Here is a 23,462-nt window from a genome sequence, read left to right on the forward strand (position 1 = left end):
TTTGATCCAATAGATATATTTATATTTGCTTATATGATATACGATTTACTCATTTGAGTGCCTGATATTTATTTGTACGCTTTATTCATTTAAATATTTACTTACATGATTTGCTCATTTGAGTGCCCAATCTTTACTTACACGGTTTGCTCATTTGAGAGATGAATCTAAGAAAATATAATATATAGTTATTTTTTAATTCTTAAATTTTCTCAAATTTGTATCTGATCTAATTTTAATCTAAAAACTCAATGATCATTAAAATCATTAAAAAAAGAATTTCATTACAATTGCTCTATTTACTTTTTTCAAGTCGACTCATTACATATATAATGTATGCAATGTGTAAAATATGTGAAAATCAAATAAAATTTAATTATAATGACTTTAGTCATAAGTCTATTTATTCTTAAACTTCATTTACTTCAGATTTAAAATAATGAAAAATTCTACAATGTAGATATACCAATATAGATAACCAGTTTGTTTGTGATTTTTTATTGAATATACATAAATAAGAAAACCTATTCTCCTTGAGAATTTCTCGTTGTGAAAGTACATGCATAATTCTAGATAGATTCTTCTAAAAATCAAATAAAGCATCGTACATAGTGTAGATTTCGAAACGGTTAAATTTATAATCATCGATATGACGAAGAAAAAAAAGAAAAAATAATTCTGTTTTAAGAAAACAGTATTATTGATATCGAATATTACATGGCGTTGTTATTCAGCATTGGTTATTCTTGCATCGTCAATTATAACTAAAGAATTTTATGATGGAAGTCCACGATTTATAAGGACACCCTATAGAGAAAAAATTATTATTCTATGCCTAATCAAGTTGATATTCAATAAGAAGTATCAACGATAGAGGAATAAGAATCAATAATAGAATTTTGACTATCTTTACTGCCGATCATTGATATTGAAGAAATTGATATTAATATGAATGTATCCAGCATGTTTATCTATGATGATTTCGTTGAGTTCTATTAAAAAAATCAATCCACATCAGAATCAATTACCATTATTGATATCAGATATACCATAAATCATCGTTTTGATATAATGATTATAAAAATGATAATCATTAAAATACATCTTTTTAATAGAAATTAATTGAATATCTTTTTTTCTGAAAAAAAAATAAGCATATTTAAGTTAATAATATAATTGACATATCGTATTAGAATAATGTATTTTCATTGGAAAGATACCCAAGCAATACAAGACATCAAATCATTTTTTTACACGCGAATGATCTTCATTCCATGTAATAAAGTTAATGAATTTTCTTCCACTAGTCTGAGAGGAGAAGTGAGAACGCGCATAAACTTTACTTCTATAGTCATCTTCTTTGTTAACTTAAAACTTAATTTTCAAATAAGTCTCGAGATAGAAAAACATGATTACGATACATGATTGATGATGAAACATAATTATATATAACATTTTATTATTAAAAATTTCAAAAAAAAATTGTTTTTATTTTTCATTAAAAATAGATTTAATTTAAAATTATTGATACATGTATCAATTGAGAAATAAGCACATTTGTATGATCATATTTTATATTATATATTTCTAATTAATCAAAATCATTATAGACGATGGAGCATAGTGATTGAGTTAAAAATGTCCATCCTTTTTTTTTTTTTTATCATTAATCGAAATTTGTTAAACTTGGAAGTATAGTGACCGATTTGAAAGTGATTCACAATAATAATTCTAAATTTTATAAATAATAATCTCTATAATTTCTTTTTTTTTTTTTTTATTTAATCATTATCGATCTCTAAATCATTTAATAAATGAAAAATTTTTCTAACAAGATTTAGTTATTAAAAAATTACATATTATTGAAATTTCATAGATTTTGATTCTCTATCTTTCGCATTTCGCATTTCTCTTAAACGAATCTATGGTTTCCTTGATTTTCCTTGATTAAACGTTTCGCAACAAATCGTGCTATGATTAAAAATTTTATAACACTTTCTCTCCTTCAATGTAATCATTACAATATAATAATGTGATATGATATATTATACAATCATACGTTTCTTATCTTCGGTATCGTATTGAACAATCGTGTCTTATCTTTCTCACTTTATATATATACTCTCGCATTTAGCTTTATCATTGCTCGTTGTACAAATTTGTATTTTTTCATTCAATAAGATAATACTGGCTTATATCATATCGTAGACAGTTATCGCGTTTCAAATTTATGTAATTTATCTCATGTTCTGAAAACAATAAAATATTAATTTATCAAAGTGCAATAAATTAAAGGATTATTGCAATCATTTTTAATAAAAAATAAATCCTATTTTCGATGTAATTGTTACGACGATTCAAAATTTGTATGATTTTGTATAATTTTAATTTATCATAATTGCAATTATATTTTTTTATAATTATGATTCTTATATTCAATTTAAAACGTATGTATATATGAATATATACGTTAAATATATATATATTTTTTAAAATATTATTTGGCAAATTATTTTATTTTATTAGATTCTTAATTATATTTCATTGTTAAAACAATCAACTTTATCAATAATGATAGTAAATATAACATTCTTCAAATACAGATATCTCTTTAATATATATTTTTATTGTATTTGAATTATACCATATCTTTAGATTAATATTATCTTTCTAATTTGACTTAGATTAAAATTAGATTTCATAATTCTTTACATTTGTACATAATTTAAAATACTGGATAAATTTTTTACAAAATCTATTCATTTTAAATAAAATTAATGTAAGAAAGTATTAAGAAAATTTATCTTTTTCTAAATAAATATTCTAATATTTTTTATTAAAATAGAAACTAATTTTTTTTTTTGATTACGAAACATATAAACCCATATTTTTATAGTGACAAACTAAACCTACATATGCTCACGGATGCACACTAGTTCGAAGAATAGTTCGGCTCAGGTTCGGATTTATTCGGCACACGCTTCGGGTTTGAATGCCTCGATTAAGTTCAGTTAGATCATTCTACAAAGAAAAGAAAGGCGGATTTATTCTTATAATTCATAGATTCAAAATCTTTTTAAATAGATTAAATTCGTTTATTAGTATAAGTTACTGAAATAACAAAGTTTTAAATTACAATAAAATATCAAATAACTTTAATTTATTGAGATTATATGCACTATTTTGTGTTTTTTAATAGAAACTAATTCAAAAACAATAGTTTACACAATTATATCATTTTATACAATTCATTTATCAAATCTTCAAATTTATAAAATTTAATACATGATTAATTTTTTTATGATTAATTTAATTTAATTTATAATATAGAAAATTATATTAAATAAATAAAATTTATGTTTATACTAATTAATAATGAATATATTAATATATTAAAAATCAATTTAAAAAAGTTTATTATAAATAAATATATAAAGCAATAATCTCTCGAATAATAGTGTTCGAATATTGATATGTATTATATATAATGTGAATTAGATTTATCCATATTAATAGCCAGATACAATTCCCTGAATCGTGCTTGTCAAACAATATTGATAATCCACAAACTTGGTAAGTTACACATTACGGGAATGCGTTCTAATCGTGAATGTTTTAGAATCGATGACCTAGAATGTTAATATTTTCTCTTTCCTTAAGTATTCTTTTGTTCTTCGCATAGAACATCTGTGTTATTCTCCTTAATGCACAACTCACAATACAAAAAAAAAACGAAGATAATGGTCCCATATATTTTTTTTTCTTACATTTCATTTTCAAATTCATTCGAAATGAAGCTATTTCATCTTTGAAATATTTTTACAATTGGATAATTGTATAATTGCATAACTAACATAGCAATTCTATTCAAAGAAGAATACATACAGCTACAATTGGCATGGATAAACATACAGGTTATTAGTTTATTGAATTTCAAAAATAAAAATACATCTAAAAAGATAGAGAATTTTTTCTATTTAAATTATTCAAATATAAAATATTTAAAAAAAATAATGGTGAACAATCAATTAATTAGAATAATTGAAGCAATGAATATTCAAAATTATATTCGATTGTAATGAATGGTATTTTTTTTTAAAATATAACAATATATAATTCTAAAATTTTTAAATTATAAAGTTATGTTATATGTTATCTTATAATTTATAAATTATAAATTTATAAAATAATTTTGCATAAATTAATAATAATATTATAAAGAAAAATGAAGATTGTTTGAAAAATATTATGTACTTAAATATATTCTTAATTTAACTAAATAAAATTTAATAAAATAAAATTTAGTTTCTGATTTAAATAATATACATACAATGATATACACATACATAATATTTTCAAATGAATTTTTTTATTTAAGATATATAATATTATTATTATACGTACTTACTGTATTATAATATATCAAATATTTCATTTTACATTATAACAAATAATCTTATATTTTATATAATTCGTAACTTCAATTTTTTAATAAATATTCATCACATTAACGAATTGCTATTACGATCAATTAATAATAATTAATTAATATTTAAATATTTACCTAACCTATACGCTCGAGATTGCTATTTTTACTTATGTATTTATTATGATATATTTCAGGAATTGTAAACATGAATCTCAATTATGCTTAATCACATTTCTACATCAAACAACAGTGTCATCCGGAAAAACAATAGAAAAAAGCAACAATCACTGATCGGTTTACTAGTATGAAGGATTGCCGTTTAGCGCCAGCTTCTCTAGCGCTCGTTGAACTTTGCATGCATGCACGTCTTTACAAGCACGGATGCATCCAGATACCAGAGTATATGTAAATGTGGCTTTGTACAAGGCATTCCACTTATCTGTCTGCAGATTTCATATGGAATGTTAATGGGAATGTGCACGTGAGGACAATGTCGATAAATATCGCATTACACCGAATATTGCGTTTCTGTCGTGTGAAATGTATGGCTTGGAAAACATTTTCTATGAAGATACAAATGTACACTACCATGTATAGATGTATTGGTACAGTAGTTTCGTGATCTTAATTGTAAAGATCTAAGAGAAATTGTAATTCTGAGAATAAGGAAATTAAAATCTTTGTTGATGATAAACTTTAGTAAATAGAGCTGACAAAGTAGAGTGAAAGTTAGGTTAGAATTAAGATGGATTTAATGTTGCATTATAAGTTTTGAATTTATGAGTTTCTATCCTTGATGATGCCATCCTTTTATAAGATTATCTTCGCTTTCAATACATTTATATATTATAAATACTAGTATAGTAATAATGCAATACATTCGCTTTTCTTAAAACGAAAGATATTTTTTTTTTTTTACTAAAAAAATTAAAATTTGATATCAAAATGAATATAATATATAAAAAATAGAAAAATAATAATAATAAAACATTGAAAACATGATTTTATTGTCGAATATTTCTTAATTTTCATTATCTTGATAGAATATAATATTTTTCTGGGGAATAAGAGATTTTCACTAAACAATATAATACTTTTCTTTTAACATTAAAATTTGAAAGACTTCCAGAACTTAAACGTCGATAGTGTATGATTTAGAATACAAAAGCAACGACTACTGTCACTTCTTTCTGACCGAGATCTCAAAAGGCAAGGGAAGAAGCCATAACACGTAATGCAACGTCGCAACGTTGCAACGCGGGAATATGCTGTGTCCCATAGAGCACTGCGCAGAGAAACGTTAAAATGGACAGATACAAAGCATCCAATTATATAGCAACGGTTTCTTTGAAATCGCATACAACAAAAAGAGACATACAACAAAGTAGATTAAGAAAGAATTATTTAAAATTATTTCGTATACAAATTGAAATACATTTTTATTTGTGTATAATAAAGTAAATATTATTATTCTATATCTTTTTTTTTAATTCGATAATTAAATAAAAAATATAATATGTGTGCATATTATATCCTGAAATTCTTTATAAAACAAAAAATATTAAAAAAAATTTTCAATAAAACAAAATAAAAACGAAATACGAAATATTCTTTGCAAAAAAAATTGTCTTTTACTCAGTTTTATATCCTTGAAAATCAATTGTTAAAATTTTATTTTGCATGCAAAATGTAATAGTTTTCTTTTTATGATTATTATATGCTAAAATATTCTCTTACATGAAAGTAATAAATATATTTTTCTTGTATTTGATATATGTATTTACATTAAAGACATTTATTAATTTTTTTCTTTTTCTGTATTTTCTGTATTTATTATTCAAAGTCTTTAATCTATATAACAAGTTAATTTGTTACTAAAAAATACCTATATTATTATTAAAGAAATAATATTTGTTTTTTATTTCCGTATACACTTAATATATACACTTAATATATCTTTTTATATGTTTTGATTTTCTTTTATTTTTATTTATTATCTTCTAATTCTAGAAATTTTTTGACGATAAAAAAGACAAAGCAGATTGGATCAAAAATAATCTAAAAACATTAATGTTAAATCTAAATTATCAAAATATCCATCGATATTGTCAAAATATTAATTATTCAAATTTTCATCTTCTCAAATTTCCATCAATATGTTTATTCAAACACTCAAATGCCCAATGCTATTTTACGATCTTGCAATATTACAAAAGTTGCCGTACTATACCGAATACATCCACGTGCAAGTAAATAAAGAAAAAACGAGAAAGAAGAAAAGGGAGAGGGACAGATCGGCGCCGAACGTTGCGGTTGGAAGTAGTAGAGGGAGGAATACTCGTGTGGAAAAGCTCGCGTATATACGCTCGCGCAGAGGTATACTCGGGCAAGACGTACTTCCAGTAGTAGCCAAGCCGCCGCGACGAGACGAGAACGCAGCGGCGGCGTCGTCCCTTCTTATTTATTCCTTCATTGCCGTCGTTGCTTCGTCCCTCGTAGACGATATTCGACAGTTATACAGTTGGCTCTGAAGGAATCTCGCCGAGATATAATACATATACAACGGATTAGCTTCTTCTAATTTTAAAACCTTGGATCGGTGAAATTTCTGTGAAGGAAGTGACTTTGAATTTGAAAATTGAATAAAAAATTATTTTATATGATCGAAAGGTTAAAATTTAGAATAAATTGTTTTAAAGTTTTAATGAGAAACAGTGAAATGAAATGAAGTTTGAAGAGTAGAGAGAGCATGTCTAGTTTAAGTTTTTTATTTTATTTTTGATAAAGAATTGGGGAAAAAGTCATTTAAAATTATTGGAAAAATATATTTAGTAAATTGATTTGATACGTATAAATTTGTAAAATTTGATTTCAATAATTTTAAATATACTTAAATAAGACATACTATATATGAAATAACAATTTTAAAAATCAACACATACTATTCCTAAAAACATTTTCCCTAGTCTTCTACAAGCAATCAAACTACAAGCAAAAAATTCATTATCTTTATATCCAAAATATTAATCTAATCCAACTTACATTGAATTACATGCAATTTTCCGCCAAATATTTTTTTTTGTTTCTCATGATCTTTACAAACATAAAAAAAATGTGATTTAATAAAATCACATAAGCTACTATTACCAAAATGCAACAAATATATACCGTATAAAGTCGATAAGATTTCGAAAATCCTAAGAGATCCTAATTCTTCAGGATCTTAGTTTTAATTTTAATAGTTATAGTTCAATTTATGGATTTCTGAAGCAAAAGTGAAAGTATCGCGTGTCTAAAGATTGCTACCATACGTTTGTACGTACGAAGATATCTCCATGCAACACGTGCAAGCGTGAAATAGTGCAAGGAACAATTTCGATGTGAAAAACGAACGCGTGGGTATCGCAAAATGAAGTTGACGTTAAGTGTCATTTGTTCGCTCCTGTTCGTCCTGCCATCATTTTATGCACACCAATGGCAAAATGGTAGGAACGTGGAATGCCCTTACAAGTGTATGTGCTTCGGAACTACTGTGAGATGCATGCTTCAGAAGCTGAATCGTATACCACGGGTACCAACTAATACGACGGTCCTGTAAGTGATTGTTTCTTTGAATCCTTTCTTATTTTTTTTTTTTCTCCTTTCACACTACTTTTAATCCTTCTGGTCAATTGTTACGCCACGATTTATGGTATGTTTATAGCATAATATATACGTATTATGTCCCTAGGCGAATTACAGGAATCATAGTAATCGACTAATATTCATGGTGTAGGCTGTGAATATTTCTGAACATAAGTGTATGTGGGAAGTGAGGAATTACGTAGCTTGCTTACGATTAAGTATATTTTTTGATTAGATATATTTATTTTGTATGAAGGATTTCTACAAAAAAAGAATTTTAGAATTCTTGAAAGTTTAAAGATTTAATAATATTGATTGAATTTTATTATTTATCCATAAATATATTTCTTCTGTGCGTATTTTATATGTACTTTTTTCGAAAATTTTAGTTTTTAAGAAATTAGAAAATTTTTTTTGATATTGAAAAATTTTGAAATTCTATAAATTTATAAATGTACATTATTATATTTCATTCATAGTCATATTAAAATTTATATTAATTGATGAGTACAAATAAATCACATAATTAATTCCAGTACAGAATTAAGAAAAATCATGCAACAATGAATCAATTCAAATTTGAGATTTTATGATGATAAATCACTTTAGTCATATAAAGGCAATAACTTTTGATCAAAGATATAATTAAAGAATCGTATTTTAAATATGAATGGAATCATACATGTATTACAATATTTTTTTTAGATTACTTTATATGTAATAGTATATTTATTATTTTTTAAAATAATCAATGAAATACAAATCATTCAAATAAAAAATTCTTCAATTTTACAAACAAAAGTTGTTTATCATTCAATTTTCAACATTTTGAAAATTAACACAAAGGAAAAAAGGCATGGATGTTATATAAAAAAACATTTTCAAAAATCATTTTACTTAGTAATCTTTATGTATATACTTTTTATATATTTATGTACTGCTTAAATAGTTTGCATTATGATCTCATTTTAAGTGATTAGTTTTTACAAGACTATTAAAGAAGTTTATAAGAAAGTTTTGATTTTCTCTCTTTTTTTTTTTAAATAAGATTATACATATAACATTTTTTCAATATTTTTGGCATATTTGAATTTTTAATCATTTCATTTAAAATCGTACTAAGATCGTATAGTTTTATACCTCAGTTTCTTTATACAGCGAACAACATGTATTCGAATATAGTTAAAATAGGCGTGACCATACAGCTTAAACTATATATAAGAGGTGAGAAAGCGGATGTAAATGAATATTTGAAGACTAAACGAATCCATATCATAGATGCGAATTGTCGAATGAATGTGTGTGGTCTATTCTTTTGATAAGCACGTGGATTAATTTTAATTCAATCTAATTTTTATTTTAAATTAATGAAATTGTGACAAATTTTGAAAAACATTTACTAATAAATTATTTCAACGAATATTATATATTTTTAATTAAGAAATTAATTATTGTAATTAATTTTTAATAACTTTTACTTTTTTATAATATAAATAAAAAGCTATAATTTTTTTATTAAAAAAATTGCATATATATAACAAAAAGAATTTAAATAAAAAAAAGAAATAAATGATCATTTTGAATTTCAGAACTATTTACAAATTTTTTAATATTATCTTAATTTAACTTATGCATCATCTTTAAAAAATAAATTTATTCATTCACAAAAAAAGAATAAAGCGTCTTTTCTTTTTGTTATATATATTACTTACGAATATTTTCGAAATGTTTCTCTTTGATTTTATCACCGTTCAGCATTTGTATATATTCTGTAGAAATGAATATGCTTGTATACGAATTTCTATTTCTTTTTTTTTTGCAAAAAAACAATCAATTTAGTTTTTCGTGAAAAAAACAACAGGTATATTTCTTTTAAAAAATGGATATATTTATTTTGAGTAAAAAAACGATAAAAATATATCTATAGATAATGTCCTCACATAGTCAATATTTTGCCGCTTCTATTATTTCTAATCAGGTTAAGGACTTTGTTTCAATTTGTTTCTAATCGTTTTTTACGTTTTCTTTTTGCTGTCTAAAACTGTATTTATAAAAAGTTGAATATAGAACGAAAAATATGAAAATTATAAAATATTATTTTTATAAATAATATTTATAACAGAATATCATGAAATAATTTTTTTTATAATAATGTTTTTACTTTTTACATTTAGAAAGTAAAAAAATAAAAAAATAATATATACAGAAATATAAATGTATAGAAAAATCAATATAAAAATATACATTTAAAATGTATAAAAATTTAAAATAAATTTATTTTTTTTTAATTGTTTTAATTATTATAAATCCGATAACATGAAATTTAAGTAAAAAATTTTATTTGAAAATACTGCATTGTTATGTCCTAAAGTATAATTTTTTGTGGAAATAAATAAAATCAAAAAAAAGGATTTAGGATTTGTTAAAGAGCTTGACCAAATTCGAATAAGTTTCATAAGAAATTCTATTTTATTAAATATTTCTTCTTCTTATAATGCCAAATGTAAAAATATATATATATGTAGAAAATTGTGAAGTCATTTTAAACAATTCTTTTCAACTCATCAATAAAAGTGAAAGTTTCGGAAATAGAGAAGTTTCATGAATAAATTTAGTGAAATGATTAATTATAAAGCCGAGCATTAACTGCAAAAATCATCAACGACAATAGAATCTTTTAGAGAAAGTACGATAAATTGTTTGTATTGAGAGATGACTCAGAAACGAGTATACACTGCAATATTCTTATCCATAAAGAAACAATTAAAAGATATTGCTTTTATTTAAACGTTGTCTCTCAATTAATCCATATGATCTATTGCATAACACAATACCATGAAATAATTTATGCACTTCATATAAATATATAACTTGAAATACAATAATTTGCTAATGACATAATTTCATATAAATTTTATTATTTTTTTCAAACTCTTATTCATTTAATTTCACAAAAGAAATAATATATTATTTTAATTTATTATAACTTTTTAATAGTTATCTTTATTAAACTGAAAGATTACTTTTTTTATTTCCTTTTGTCTAATAATTATTTTAAAACAAAGATAAATAAATAAATTTATCTCATTATTTGACGCTTGCTACTATATTATTTTTAAAAAAAATTGAAAGATTATGTTTTATTAAAGAAATAAAAAGATATATAAAAAAAAATTAAAAAGTTTTAGTTTATCAAAAAGAAAAATAAAATTGAAAAACATTAGTTAATACCTTCGATAAAATTACATAATATATCTACTACTGTGCATATTTATTTCTTTTTTTTTGATGGCATTATTATCTTCTTCTGTCAACACACCATGATTACGCAAAAATCTAATCCTACACGCTTGTTCGCTAATCGTTATAATAAACGTTGTTTCTATTGCCAAGTGTCAAGTGAAACATGCGAAATAGCATTTTTCAAATTGAAAGACTTCTTCTCTTCGTCCATTCTACATGATCTTTATTTTCGTTTTGGCTATACACCATGTTTATTTATACTGATAATATAATAAATCTTATTCAATTTCATATCCAATATCATAAATCGTGTATATTAAGAAATGATCGAAAAAGCTCAACAGTTAAATTCCGTCCTGCGTGATTCTGTAAGCTAATCTTCATGCTTTCCTAGACTATTTTCACGCAATACACTCATCTGTCTTATTTTTGTATATAGCCGTAGACAAAAAGTGTTCAAAACTTGATTATAAAAAATCGATAAAAAGGAATAAAGAAAAGCAACAAATTTCTATTGAATAGATAATATTGGAACGATTTGAAATACAGTATAAATAAAATTGTTTATTCAGGAATTGAATTTTTTGTTGTTTTCATTCATTTATGTAAAAATCGAATCGTATTTCGATTGATTCTTGATGGTTTCTCCCTCTGTTGTGTAAAATAGTCTCGTTAAATTGAAGTATCCTTGCAAAAATAATGAGAGTCGCTTGTTACTTTAAAACGATTAATTTGAATCTAGCCAAGTATTTATATAATATAATGAAGACATTATAAATTTAAATATCTTTAATAGATGTAAAAATATAAGTAAAATTATATGTAAAATTTTAAATAGAATAAAATTTAACGAAAATGATAGTTAAAATTTTAGAATTTATTATATTGATAACATAAGTAATTAAATAATTTTAAATAAAATTTTAAGTAAAACATTTTTAAAGAAAAACAAGAATATATTATATCAAATTAAATTGTTATAATATACTTATTTAAAATTTTATATTATAACTGATATAAATAAAATTTAATGCATTTTAAATAAATTAAAAATAAATGAAAAACATCTTTTATTTTTATATAAAATATTTTCATTATATCAATCTTTCAATCAGATTTTAATAAAACGATTGGAAGCTGCAAGTATTGAGTCTTATACATAATTTTAGAATTCGAGTTTTTTGAAATAATAAAATGGTCTTCGAATCGATCGATGAAGAAATACTTATTATGGATATTGACCTGAATATCGAGTAGGTACTCTTTAAGTGCAGTTTGCCTCGACTTCATTGAATAAATACACTTTTGTTAAATTATCGATATGCCTTCGAGATAAAAATTTTTCCGATCGTTGTTTAAACAATTAAGCAATGGATATATATTGGAAAAATTATTCTGAAAATTATATAAAAGATAACGTATAAAAGTTGGATTAATTTACAATAAAAATATTGTAAGATAAATATTACATATTATACAAATAGTCTAATAATATTTTAATTATATTAATAATTAATATCGTAAAAAATAATGAAATATTAAATATTTCTATTTTTAAAAAACTTTCTATTTTAATTGTTTAACAATTTTTTCTTTCGATTAATAGCTCGATTATTATATGTTACAAATTTAATAAAATTTTAAATTTATTAATTTAATAATAATTAAAAGATAATATCTGTTAATAATAATCAATATCTGTTAATAATAATCAATATCTGTTAATAATCATCGATTGGTAGGTTTATTAATATTAATAGTTATAATTTTTCATTGAATCTATTATATTGGTGTTAAATTGCAAAGCAAATTATGATGGCAAGTTTAGATAAATAACGATTGCTACTAATAATATTTATGACGGTATTTAAAATAGTAAAGTCATCCAATCAAGATGAAAGTGAATTTATTTCTCACTCATTATCATTTTTATTGATTTCGTTCTTTCCAATAGCATATTATATAAATATATTACATAAATATATACATAATTTGATATGGTTTTCTATTTAATAATATATCATTATATTATTCAATAATATCATTGAATTATTAAAAGAAAACCTTTTTTTATATTTTTTTCGTCTTTTCTCTTAGAATCTTGCTTACCTTACATTATATTATTAAAAATTCCACGAATATAGCTATTTCCACTTTCTAAATATAAGAAAATTTTTAAATCTTGACAGTTTATCACATATACACACAAACACATATATTTCATGTATTGTTCAACATTGTCACACCTGACAATGATAAAAGATATTAATAAAAAGATTCACGAGGCGAAAATATAAGAAGCAAAATACATTTCTCGTTGCGAATCTTCTAACAGAATCTTTTTAACAGAAAAATCTTCTATTATTGTACTTGTGTCGCGAATGGTCGCCTGTACTCATGAATCGTTCCATTTTCGTTTCCCTTGTTCGTATTTTGCCACGGAACGAACCACTAGAAGATCAGCTGAAGCGATAAAGAGGTTAAAATACTGACGCGCCGAACCGAGAATTCGCTCGGCAATTTAGATGAAGAAAATAACGTGCAACGAGACGAATAAAATCGTTAATTAAGAGATTCGCGCTCAAGCAATTTTTGCAACAACAAACTGTGTAATGATATCTAATTGATATCTCTCGATTGTTTGTCGACGACATATATACAGATCGACTGTCCACTCAATAATTAACTGGAACAAGTCGAAATGAACCGGTTTTCAACGAATATTATTTCAAATTTTAACGAATGATGGCGTTTAAGTTGCTACGTTGATTTGCAAGTTTTGTCGAGTTGATTGCAGTTATAATCGAAACTTGAAGCATAATTATTGCTCAATTGCGAAAGAAATATAACAGTTAATCCACACAGCAATCTTTCTGCGTAATTTCTGAAATTGAAAAACTTCGTTTCTTTGGTTCAAATTTATAGAACAACGTAGACAGAAGCTATTCTTTTGCTATTCTATTATTAGAAGATTTTGGTGAAATAAAGAAAATTTAAAATAAGTTATAGATAAAAAATTGAAAATGATGACAGAGTACATATTCAAAACATTATTCCTATTCTTTTTTTGTGATATTTTCTTTCTTTTGTCCGTTTCAGTATTTGATCAATCTCGATTTTATGTAGGTATTCTGCATGATTTTCTATATTTTATATTTATTATCGATTTCATTACCTATTTATAAATTAATAATTAAGATATTCTACTATAATATAGGACATTCATATCCCATAATTCACAATTATACTAATTTTATTATATTATAAAAAATAAATCAGTTTCATATTATGAAAATAAAAATTGAATAATTATAAACATATATATTCTATTCCTATTCCATTAAAATGCATTACATTTCCTAAAATTTCATTTCTAAATTACATTTTTCATTTCAAAATATAGATATTATCATCATATTAATAACTTTTTCTTCGAATAAAGAATTAAAAATGAAATTTTTAATTTCCATTTCATTATTATTATTATTATTATTATTAATAATATATTTTATTTTTTTCATTCTTTATTATTTCTTTATATATTTCATTATAACATATTAAAAAAATTATATCAATTTTACAGTGATCTGCGGTTCAACAACATAGCTGAGCTCCGACAAGGCTCCTTCCACAATCTACCAAAATTAGATACACTTTTGTTGAATGACAATCGCATCAGATATCTCTTACCAAAGACTTTCGAGGGTGCACCAAATCTGAGAATTCTTTATTTATATAAAAATCATTTGGAACAAATTTCACCAGGGGCGTTTTCCGGTCTCCTGAAATTGGAACAGCTATATCTTCATTACAATCACCTGAGAGAAATAAAAAAAAACACTTTCAATGATTTACCGTCACTGGAAAGACTCTTCTTACAGAGTAACATGCTACATCATCTACCAGCAGATGCTTTTCACAATGTGGGACCTATGACGCGCCTTCGCTTAGATAGCAATGCTCTCGTTTGCGATTGCAACTTGGTATGGTTGGTGCAGAGGCTTCAAAGCAAACCATCTGAAATGGCAGCCATTTGTCAGTCGCCGAATGAAATGAAGGGAAGATCATTGACGACTATGTCTATGGATGATTTTCATTGCAGTTGAGTAATTAAATCTAATCTAATATTGCATATCATTACAAAAATAATTTTATACAGATTTGAGAACATTAAAAATAAAAAATATAATTTGTGCAATTTGATAGGCAATTTTAATTTTTAATCATTGTAGTTGTATATCAAATTTCAAAATAATATACATCAGTAAATCTTATCGTTAATTTTCGTTGTTTAATTAAATCTCAAAAATTGTCTATTCTTATCGGAAATCTAGTTTAACGAGAACAAAAAAAAAATGGAATTATACTGAAATATAATGAAATATAATAATGAAATTATAGTAGTGAAATTTAAATATAAACAAGATGAAATATCGAGCACCGTGTTTAGAATGTTTCTTTATAATTCTCGCGAGACATATCACTTTTAATAATGTTAAGAGAAGTTTTATATTACATTAATAAATATTATAAGTTAAAAACTTTTTATTGGAAAGTTGAATCAATAATGATGATGTTGACAAAGTGGCGAGAGTCTGCTTTCTTGATTATTTTTGATTGTATATAAAAACATACAATGATAATAAAAAAATATCAACATTTATTATTCGCTTATTTTCCAATGAAAAATTTCTTCTTTTTCTTCTTCTTTTTATCATGTTACACATTTCATAGCATCAAAATTTTGTAGGCTTATGAAAATATTATTACATGATACCATGTATAATGTATTTATATATTATTAGAACTAACATATAAATATAATGATAAATACAATGGTGTACAAATATTTTTTGCAGTTATTATATATATTAAGTAAAAATAAAAATAAATGAACATTATCTTCGCGTCTATTTAAAAAGTATTCTGATAAAATGATTAACTGATATGATTATACTAATATGTTTAATCATATCAATTTCAAATTAAATCACATATGTAATCGATTTCTAATAATCGATTTTACCTATACAATTGTAAATAATCCTATTTTCTACTAAAATTTGCCACTGGCAATTTCACTGTGCCTAAAGTAAATTGACAGACTTATTATTAGAATCTATTATTTAAATTGAGTTTTTAATTAGTTCATTTATATTTTTCTTAATGCAATTGATCAATAGCAAAAATAAGAAAATACATTCTTTAATTCTATATTATTTTTATAATAAATAATATTATATAGTTTCTAGTTCTTACATCAAACCGTGTAAGAAGAAGAATTATATTTAATTTTTACTTTCATAAATACACAAATATCTGTATACATGATAAACAAAATTCTCTAACAGTAACATAAATTTCCATATAAATAATTAAAATTCTAATTTTATAAGATAAAAAATATCCTCATCGATATACGAATCAATATTTAACAAATTATTCTTAAACAAATTATTCATTTCTATATTTTTCCAGCTGAACCGCGCATAATGAACGGACCCCAGGACGTGGAAGTAAGATTGGGCGGTACCATCAGTTTCACCTGCGAGGTAATAGGCGATCCGATACCAGAAATCAAATGGATGCGTGATTCTAACGAGGTATCCGCCGATGGGAATCATTACGTGATACAGGAGGATGGAACATTAATAATATCAGACGTGACGGAGCAAGACACCGGTGAATACGAATGCGTGGCCAAGAGTGAAATGGGTTTGACAAAATCGAGAAAGGCCAGGGCGGTGATCACGGTGTCGCCATCGTTAAGATTCACCGAATTACCCGAATCACAGACTGTCCAAATTGGCGTAGATGTTTCTTTCACTTGTAAAGTGGATGGTCGCCCTACTCCGAATATTCAATGGTGGAGAAACGGTCAATTGTTGGACGTGGGTGGTCGTGTTGCCATCGAGAACGAAGGAAGTTTATTGAAAATTTTTGCCGTGAAGGAAACGGACACGGCGAGATACGTTTGCCAAGCGAGAAACTCTAATGGATATGCCGAAACCAGTGCCGATTTGAACGTGGTGGACGAGTCTTATAGCCCCCCTAGGATGACGTATGAGCCTCACGATATGGAGGCGGAACCTGGGACCATTATCGAGGTACCTTGCAGAGTGGAAGGCATTCCAAAACCGGTGATACAGTGGAAGAAAGATGGAACAGCTATGGAAGGAGAAAGATTTCGAATATCTCGTGGGGGAAGCTTGTATCTTTATAATGTTACCGCTGGGGACACTGGAAGGTGAATTTGAATATTTTGTTTCTGAGATTTTTTTAAGAGAAATATGTTATCATCTAAAAGTTTCGAAACAATAAGGAATTTTAAATAAAAAGTCACGTATTAAACTTATGTATTTTTTATAATTGAAATTAGCTGAGTAATATAAGTATAAAAAAATATATTGAAAAAAAGATGATGACAAAATCTTAGTACCTTTATTTTTTATTTATTTATTAATTTTTTAATTTCTTATATTTCTTATATTTAAGAATAATTGCTAATATCTATAAGCACAATTTTTTATTTTGTGCAAAAATTGCTTTTAAACTTTTATATGGTAATGTATAAATGAAGGAAGACGAGAAATGATACAAATAATGAAATTTTAACTATAAATCTTAATAATAATAAATACAAATTATATAATTTGTTGACTCTTAAGTTATGCAGCTATTCAATGGGTCCTTTAATTGAACTTTCTTCCCTTATCTGCTATGATCAGACACTGAAACTCGAAGTATTGAATAATAAGAAAAAAATGTTTTAAAAATGAGTTTTTAAAATTGAATCAAATATTCAATTCAAAATTCTTTTAAATTTAATCAAGTACTATAATAAATATATCTCATATATAATATGTATCTCAAATAAATAAAAAAATCGTATATATAGGTACGAATGTTCAGCCGTGAACCAATATGGCCGTGCAACTGCTCAAGCTTTGGTGCGCGTTCGCCAATCAGAAGCAACAGATGTGCTGGTAATAAGAGCTTTTAAGGACGCCACAGAGGAGATCGATCGAGCCATAAACAACACTTTGATGGATCTTTTTAACGGTGACAGACCTCAACACGTGAATCCATTTAGACTTGCACGTTTCCCAGATGCTTTTGGTCGTGCGGCTGCCCGACCAGCGGAAATTTTTGAAAGAACACTTGTTAATATACGACGAATGGTAAATTCTGGCTTAAGCGCAAACACTACCACTGAATTTCGTTACGAAGAAATTCTGACAGCAGAACAGGTATATTCTTTGAATTAATTATTTAATCAAAATAATTTTGCTGTCTTAAGTTAATATAAATATGATATGAATCAAATTTATATAGTTTTTAATTTGATATTACTATCTAAAAAATAATTTCTCTTCACAGAATGATATCAATTAATAATAATCATTATTATAAGATGTGCTATTTTAGCTCAAAGACAATGGAAAAAAAGAAAAAATTGATATAAAGTCATATTGAAATCATATTACTTATTGATTCATATCGAATTTTTTTATTTAAACAAATTTTATTAATTTTTTTTCTAGAGAATAATTTTTTTCAGAATAAATAAGAAAAAAATTCTGCAATTTTATTATAGGTTAGAGAAATCGAAAGATTGTCCGGATGCACTGGTCACAGGCATCGTCAGAATTGCACGAATATGTGCTATCACAATAAATACCGCAGCATTGATGGTAATTGTAACAATCTACGCCATCCCACTTGGGGTTCCTCTTATACCGGTTTTCGTAGAGTTTTACAACCAATTTATGAAAATGGATTTTCATCACCTGTCGGTTGGGAGAAAGGTCGCCTTTATTACGGATATCCAAAACCTTCGGCACGTTTAATCTCCACCACTTTGATAGCCACTCACAAAGTGACTTCAGACAATGGGATAACACATATGGTGATGCAATGGGGTCAATTTCTGGATCATGATTTAGATCATGCTCTTCCAGCAGTTTCCAGCGAATCTTGGGATGGCATAGACTGCAAAAAATCTTGTGATAATGCTGCACCTTGTTTCCCTATGGACGTTCCCCGTAATGATCCCAGAGTTAATAACAGAAGGTGCATCGATTTTATTAGGACCAGTGCAGTTTGCGGTTCGGGTGCAACTAGTATATTATGGGGTAGTTTTACCCCTCGAGAACAATTAAATCAATTAACTAGCTATCTGGATGCTTCTCAAGTGTATGGTTATGATGATACTTTAGCCAGAGATCTGCGTGATCTCACTACTGATCATGGTTTATTGCGAGAAGGACCAACAATTCCTGGTCATAAGCCTCTACTTCCATATGCTTCTGGTCAATTCGTTGATTGCAGAAGAAATCCCATAGAAAGCACTATCAATTGCTTCGTAGCCGGAGATATTAGAGCCAATGAACAAGTAGGTCTTTTGGCGATGCATACAATATGGTTGCGCGAACATAATCGCATAGCTCGTTCCTTACGTGATATGAATCCTCAATGGAATGGAGAAAAATTATATCAAGAGGCGAGAAAAATCGTTGGTGCTGAAATGCAGCATATCACTTATCAACAATGGATTCCTCATGTCTTTGATGGTACTGCCGAAGAACTTTTAGGTTCATATCATGGTTATGACTCTAATCTTGATGCTAGTATTTCCAATGTTTTTGCCACTGCAGCTTTGAGATTTGGTCATACTTTGATTCAACCTCGATTGGAACGTTTTAACGAATCTTTTCAATCAATTCCACAAGGTCCTCTTAAGCTAAGAGATGCCTTCTTCTCACCTTGGAGATTGGTTGAGGAAGGTGGCGTAGATCCATTGATGAGAGGAATGTTTGCCACTGCAGCGAAATTAAAATTACCGGAAGAAAATTTGAATACAGAACTTACAGAACAATTATTCCGTACTGCTCATGCAGTAGCATTAGATTTAGCTGCAATGAATATCCAACGTGGTAGAGATCATGCTCTACCAGGCTATTTGGAATGGCGACGATTCTGCAATATGTCTCATGTAGAGACGTTTGAGGATCTAGCTGGTGAAATTCGTAGTGCTAAAGTTAGACAAAAGTTAAGAGAATTGTATGGTCATCCTGGGAACATAGATGTTTGGGTTGGTGGAGTATTAGAGGATCAACTCCCTAATGCAAAAGTAGGACCACTTTTCAAATGTCTTTTATTGGAACAGTTCCGACGTACTAGAAATGGTGACAGGTTTTGGTATGAGAATCCAACTGTTTTTAAGCCAGAGCAACTCGCTCAAATTAAACAGACAAGTTTAGCTAGGATTCTATGTGATAATGGTGACAATATTAACAGAATTCAACCAAATGTGTTCTTATTGCCAGAAGGTGATAATAAATTCGTTACTTGTGATGAAATTCCATACATAGACTTAAGAGTTTGGTCTGAATGTTGTGATGGATGTGAAGATCATAGTAATACGATTTCGAGATTTAGGCGTGGCGCAACCAAATATTTGCCATTAAAAAACATTTTTAATCTGAAGGATATAAATGCACAGAGTTATAGCGAAAAACTTGAATATTTAGAGAAAAAAATCGAAGAAACGGAGCAAGAATCTGAAAGAATTAGGGATCTTGCAGAATCTTTGTCTTATATGATAAAAGAATTGAAATCTCTTTTAGAGAATGTGAAAAGATCGAAATAGATCAATAAATGTGCCATTGTTTTAATAGACATTTGATTATTTTATATCTAGATTCGCTTCATTTTAAATATTCATTTTAAATATTGCATTATTACATCATTGTACATATCTGAAGCCTGATTGAATTTAAGAAAATTATATCTTCGTTGCTTTTATATTGGATTTGAATTTATTATTTAAGTGTTTATTATTATCTCTAGTCTTATATTTGATACTTTAATAGTACTAAAAAGAGCTTAATGATATTTATATAAGCAATAATAGAGCTTATTTACTTATTGCGATTTTTCATAATTTTTATTTTGTATTGTTTGAATGGTATATATGTATGTGTGTGTGTATGTGTATGTATGTTAGACTTGATTTAGATAAAATGATAAAAATATTTTAATTATATTTTATGCAATAATATTTTTCCTTGTGAACAATGCAAGAGTTTACATATCACTTTACTTCTTTCTCTTTTATATAGATAATAAATAAATATCGTACTCATTATATGTTAATGATATAAAAAGTATATTAATAAGTTCTGTGTTTATTACAAGTTTTAAATAAAAACAAATCACAAATACGATTATAATTTAATATGTACATTTTTATATTGATTGCTAATATATTGAACAATTATACTTTTATGATTTTGTGCCATGTGTTATTTTATATTATGTACATGTTAACTTCTATAAAATTTCTAAAAGTATTGTAGAAAACAATTATTAATATTTTTTAAGAATATCTAAATTTTTAAGGAGTTTTGTTAAACAAAAATATCTACAGAAAAAATAGATTAATATTTGAAGGATACTGATGCAATGTTCAAAAAAGAAGTTGTATTCACTTATGTAATGACAAATAATCCATATACATTAAGACAGTACTATATATTTAAATTTTATAATATACTATTGTACTATCTATATACATATTCATATATAAAGTGTTCATTAAATATTAAAAATATATAATAATATATGCATTATTTTATTTACTTTCCAATAAATTTTATGTGCGATCCATTAACAATTATATCTTTCCCTTCATTTTTTGTAATATCTATTGAAACAAAAGCTACTGTTTTTCCAACACGTACAGTTCTTGCATTAATTGTTATCAGTTCACCAGAAAGAGCAGGTTTCATAAACCTATATATATTATTATATATTTATATTATATAATTAATTAATATATATATATATTTCTTATATATAAAAGATTTAATATATTATTTTTTATATATAAGATGTATAAAAAATATATAAAAAGTTATATTTACGTAATATTTAAATTTAATGAAACACCTGGTTTGCTATTTTTTTCATGAGTTATTAAAGCATATGTAGAGACAGCATCAATAAGAGTAGATGTAAAACCACCATGCAACAATCCATATAAATTTAAATGTTCCTCGGATACAACTAATTCTGCTTTACAATTTCCATTTCCTGCTGAAATAATCTGAAGCTATTTAGAAAAAAATAATTTATAATATTTAAAAATTAAAAATAAACTTATTATTATAATATTTAATTTATTATAAAAAGAAAAATTAAAAACTTAACTTTTTGTAAACATCGTCCGAAATTAGGTTTGCTAAGAGTTTTCTCCAAAAATGATCTAATGAATTTCGTTTTGCACATGATTAAATTTGTATACTTTTAGATTTTTCACTGAAATTATATAATTACAAATAATTAGTTATTTCTAAAATATTTTTATTATATTCTTAAAAAGTAAAATAATTTAATCTATGAAAATTTTATTAAAATTCTTTTAAATATACTTAGCTACTAACCTAACTTAAATATATATATACATATGTATATATGAAGATGACAGGAAGTTCTTATTTATCGAAATATTACTTTTATTTATTAAAAATATTGTTATTATAAAAAAATATTATTATTTATAAAAATGAAATAAAAATAAATATAGAATGCAGATAAAATAGTATCCAATGCAAATATTTAACATATTTTATCAAACTATACCAATTTAAGAAACCTTTACTTATTTAAATATTATTTATTACATACTTATTTATTATTATTTATAAACGTGTGAAATAGGAATTAATAAATTTTATTAGAATGTAAATAAAATAATATTCAACACAAATATTTAACATATTTCATTAAATTCTATTCATCTTTCAATCATTATACAAAATAAAACAATAACTTTGATTATTTTGAATGTTTGTCATTTTTAAAAATATTGAAAAATTTTTTATATGAAATTTGTATGAAATCGATGCAAAGGTTATGGAATTTATTAAAATATTTCCAGAAATGAAAAAATATAAATAATTTAAAAAAAATGAAGATGACTTTGATCTTGAAATATCTTACATTTACAAAAAAATTATTATAATTGCATTATAGCCTTTTTTACATTTTTCAGACAAGTCTCATATAAAAAAATTTATAATGTTTTTAAAAATTATAAAGATATTCAAGATACTCTATCCTATTTATATATATACATAAGTTTCAATTTTTATTTATGATA

General features: G+C 25.3%; 2 protein-coding genes and 1 long non-coding RNA gene across 6 annotated transcripts; 1 reads left to right on the forward strand and 2 right to left on the reverse strand.

Annotated features, from left to right (window-relative positions):
* On the reverse strand, nt 1-13,994 carry LOC147656936 (uncharacterized). 4 transcript variants are annotated; one of them, XR_015293448.1, is made up of 5 exons: nt 4,565-4,806; nt 2,914-3,021; nt 1,221-2,249; nt 1,029-1,138; nt 1-167 (listed from the first exon to the last, which is right to left on the reverse strand). It is a non-coding gene; the product is annotated as an uncharacterized LOC147656936 (long non-coding RNA). The 4 variants fall into 4 exon arrangements; XR_015293450.1 differs by lacking the exons at nt 1-167; nt 4,565-4,806 and adding an exon at nt 13,406-13,994 and having other exon boundaries at nt 483-1,138; XR_015293451.1 differs by lacking the exon at nt 1-167 and having other exon boundaries at nt 483-1,138; nt 2,060-2,249.
* On the forward strand, nt 6,831-21,921 carry Pxn (Peroxidasin). The gene is made up of 6 exons (XM_003693448.4): nt 6,831-7,099; nt 7,672-8,023; nt 14,880-15,397; nt 16,775-17,543; nt 18,195-18,546; nt 18,894-21,921. Exons 2-6 carry the CDS (start codon nt 7,839-7,841, stop codon nt 20,946-20,948), a joined length of 3,879 nt encoding a protein of 1,292 aa, XP_003693496.2. The 5' UTR covers nt 6,831-7,099; nt 7,672-7,838; the 3' UTR covers nt 20,949-21,921.
* Nucleotides 21,814-23,261, reverse strand: LOC100863175 (acyl-coenzyme A thioesterase 13). The gene is made up of 4 exons (XM_012486456.3): nt 22,744-23,261; nt 22,511-22,618; nt 22,225-22,412; nt 21,814-22,093 (listed from the first exon to the last, which is right to left on the reverse strand). The coding sequence occupies exons 2-4, from the start codon at nt 22,586-22,588 to the stop codon at nt 21,937-21,939; spliced, it is 423 nt and encodes a 140-aa protein (XP_012341910.3). The 5' UTR covers nt 22,589-22,618; nt 22,744-23,261; the 3' UTR covers nt 21,814-21,936.
* Nucleotides 23,262-23,462: the final 201 nt, after the last annotated feature.

The sequence above is a fragment of the Apis florea genome, unplaced genomic scaffold, assembly GCF_048593485.1.
Source record: "Apis florea isolate Af1SG1 unplaced genomic scaffold, ASM4859348v1 contig_3493_pilon, whole genome shotgun sequence".
NCBI lineage: Eukaryota > Metazoa > Arthropoda > Insecta > Hymenoptera > Apidae > Apis > Apis florea.

Coding starts and splice junctions, on each gene's coding strand:
- LOC100863175 (XM_012486456.3), bottom strand. CDS start 22,588: ATGTGCAAAACGAAATTCATTAGATCATTTTTGGAGAAAACTCTTAGC. Junction 22,413..22,510: donor TCGGACGATGTTTACAAAAA/GTTAAGTTTTTA, acceptor TTTTCTAAATAG/CTTCAGATTATTTCAGCAGG. Junction 22,094..22,224: donor TCATTAAATTTAAATATTAC/GTAAATATAACT, acceptor TAATATATATAG/GTTTATGAAACCTGCTCTTT.
- Pxn (XM_003693448.4), top strand. CDS start 7,839: ATGAAGTTGACGTTAAGTGTCATTTGTTCGCTCCTGTTCGTCCTGCCA. Junction 15,398..16,774: donor TATGGATGATTTTCATTGCA/GTTGAGTAATTA, acceptor ATATTTTTCCAG/CTGAACCGCGCATAATGAAC. Junction 18,547..18,893: donor AAATTCTGACAGCAGAACAG/GTATATTCTTTG, acceptor ATTTTATTATAG/GTTAGAGAAATCGAAAGATT.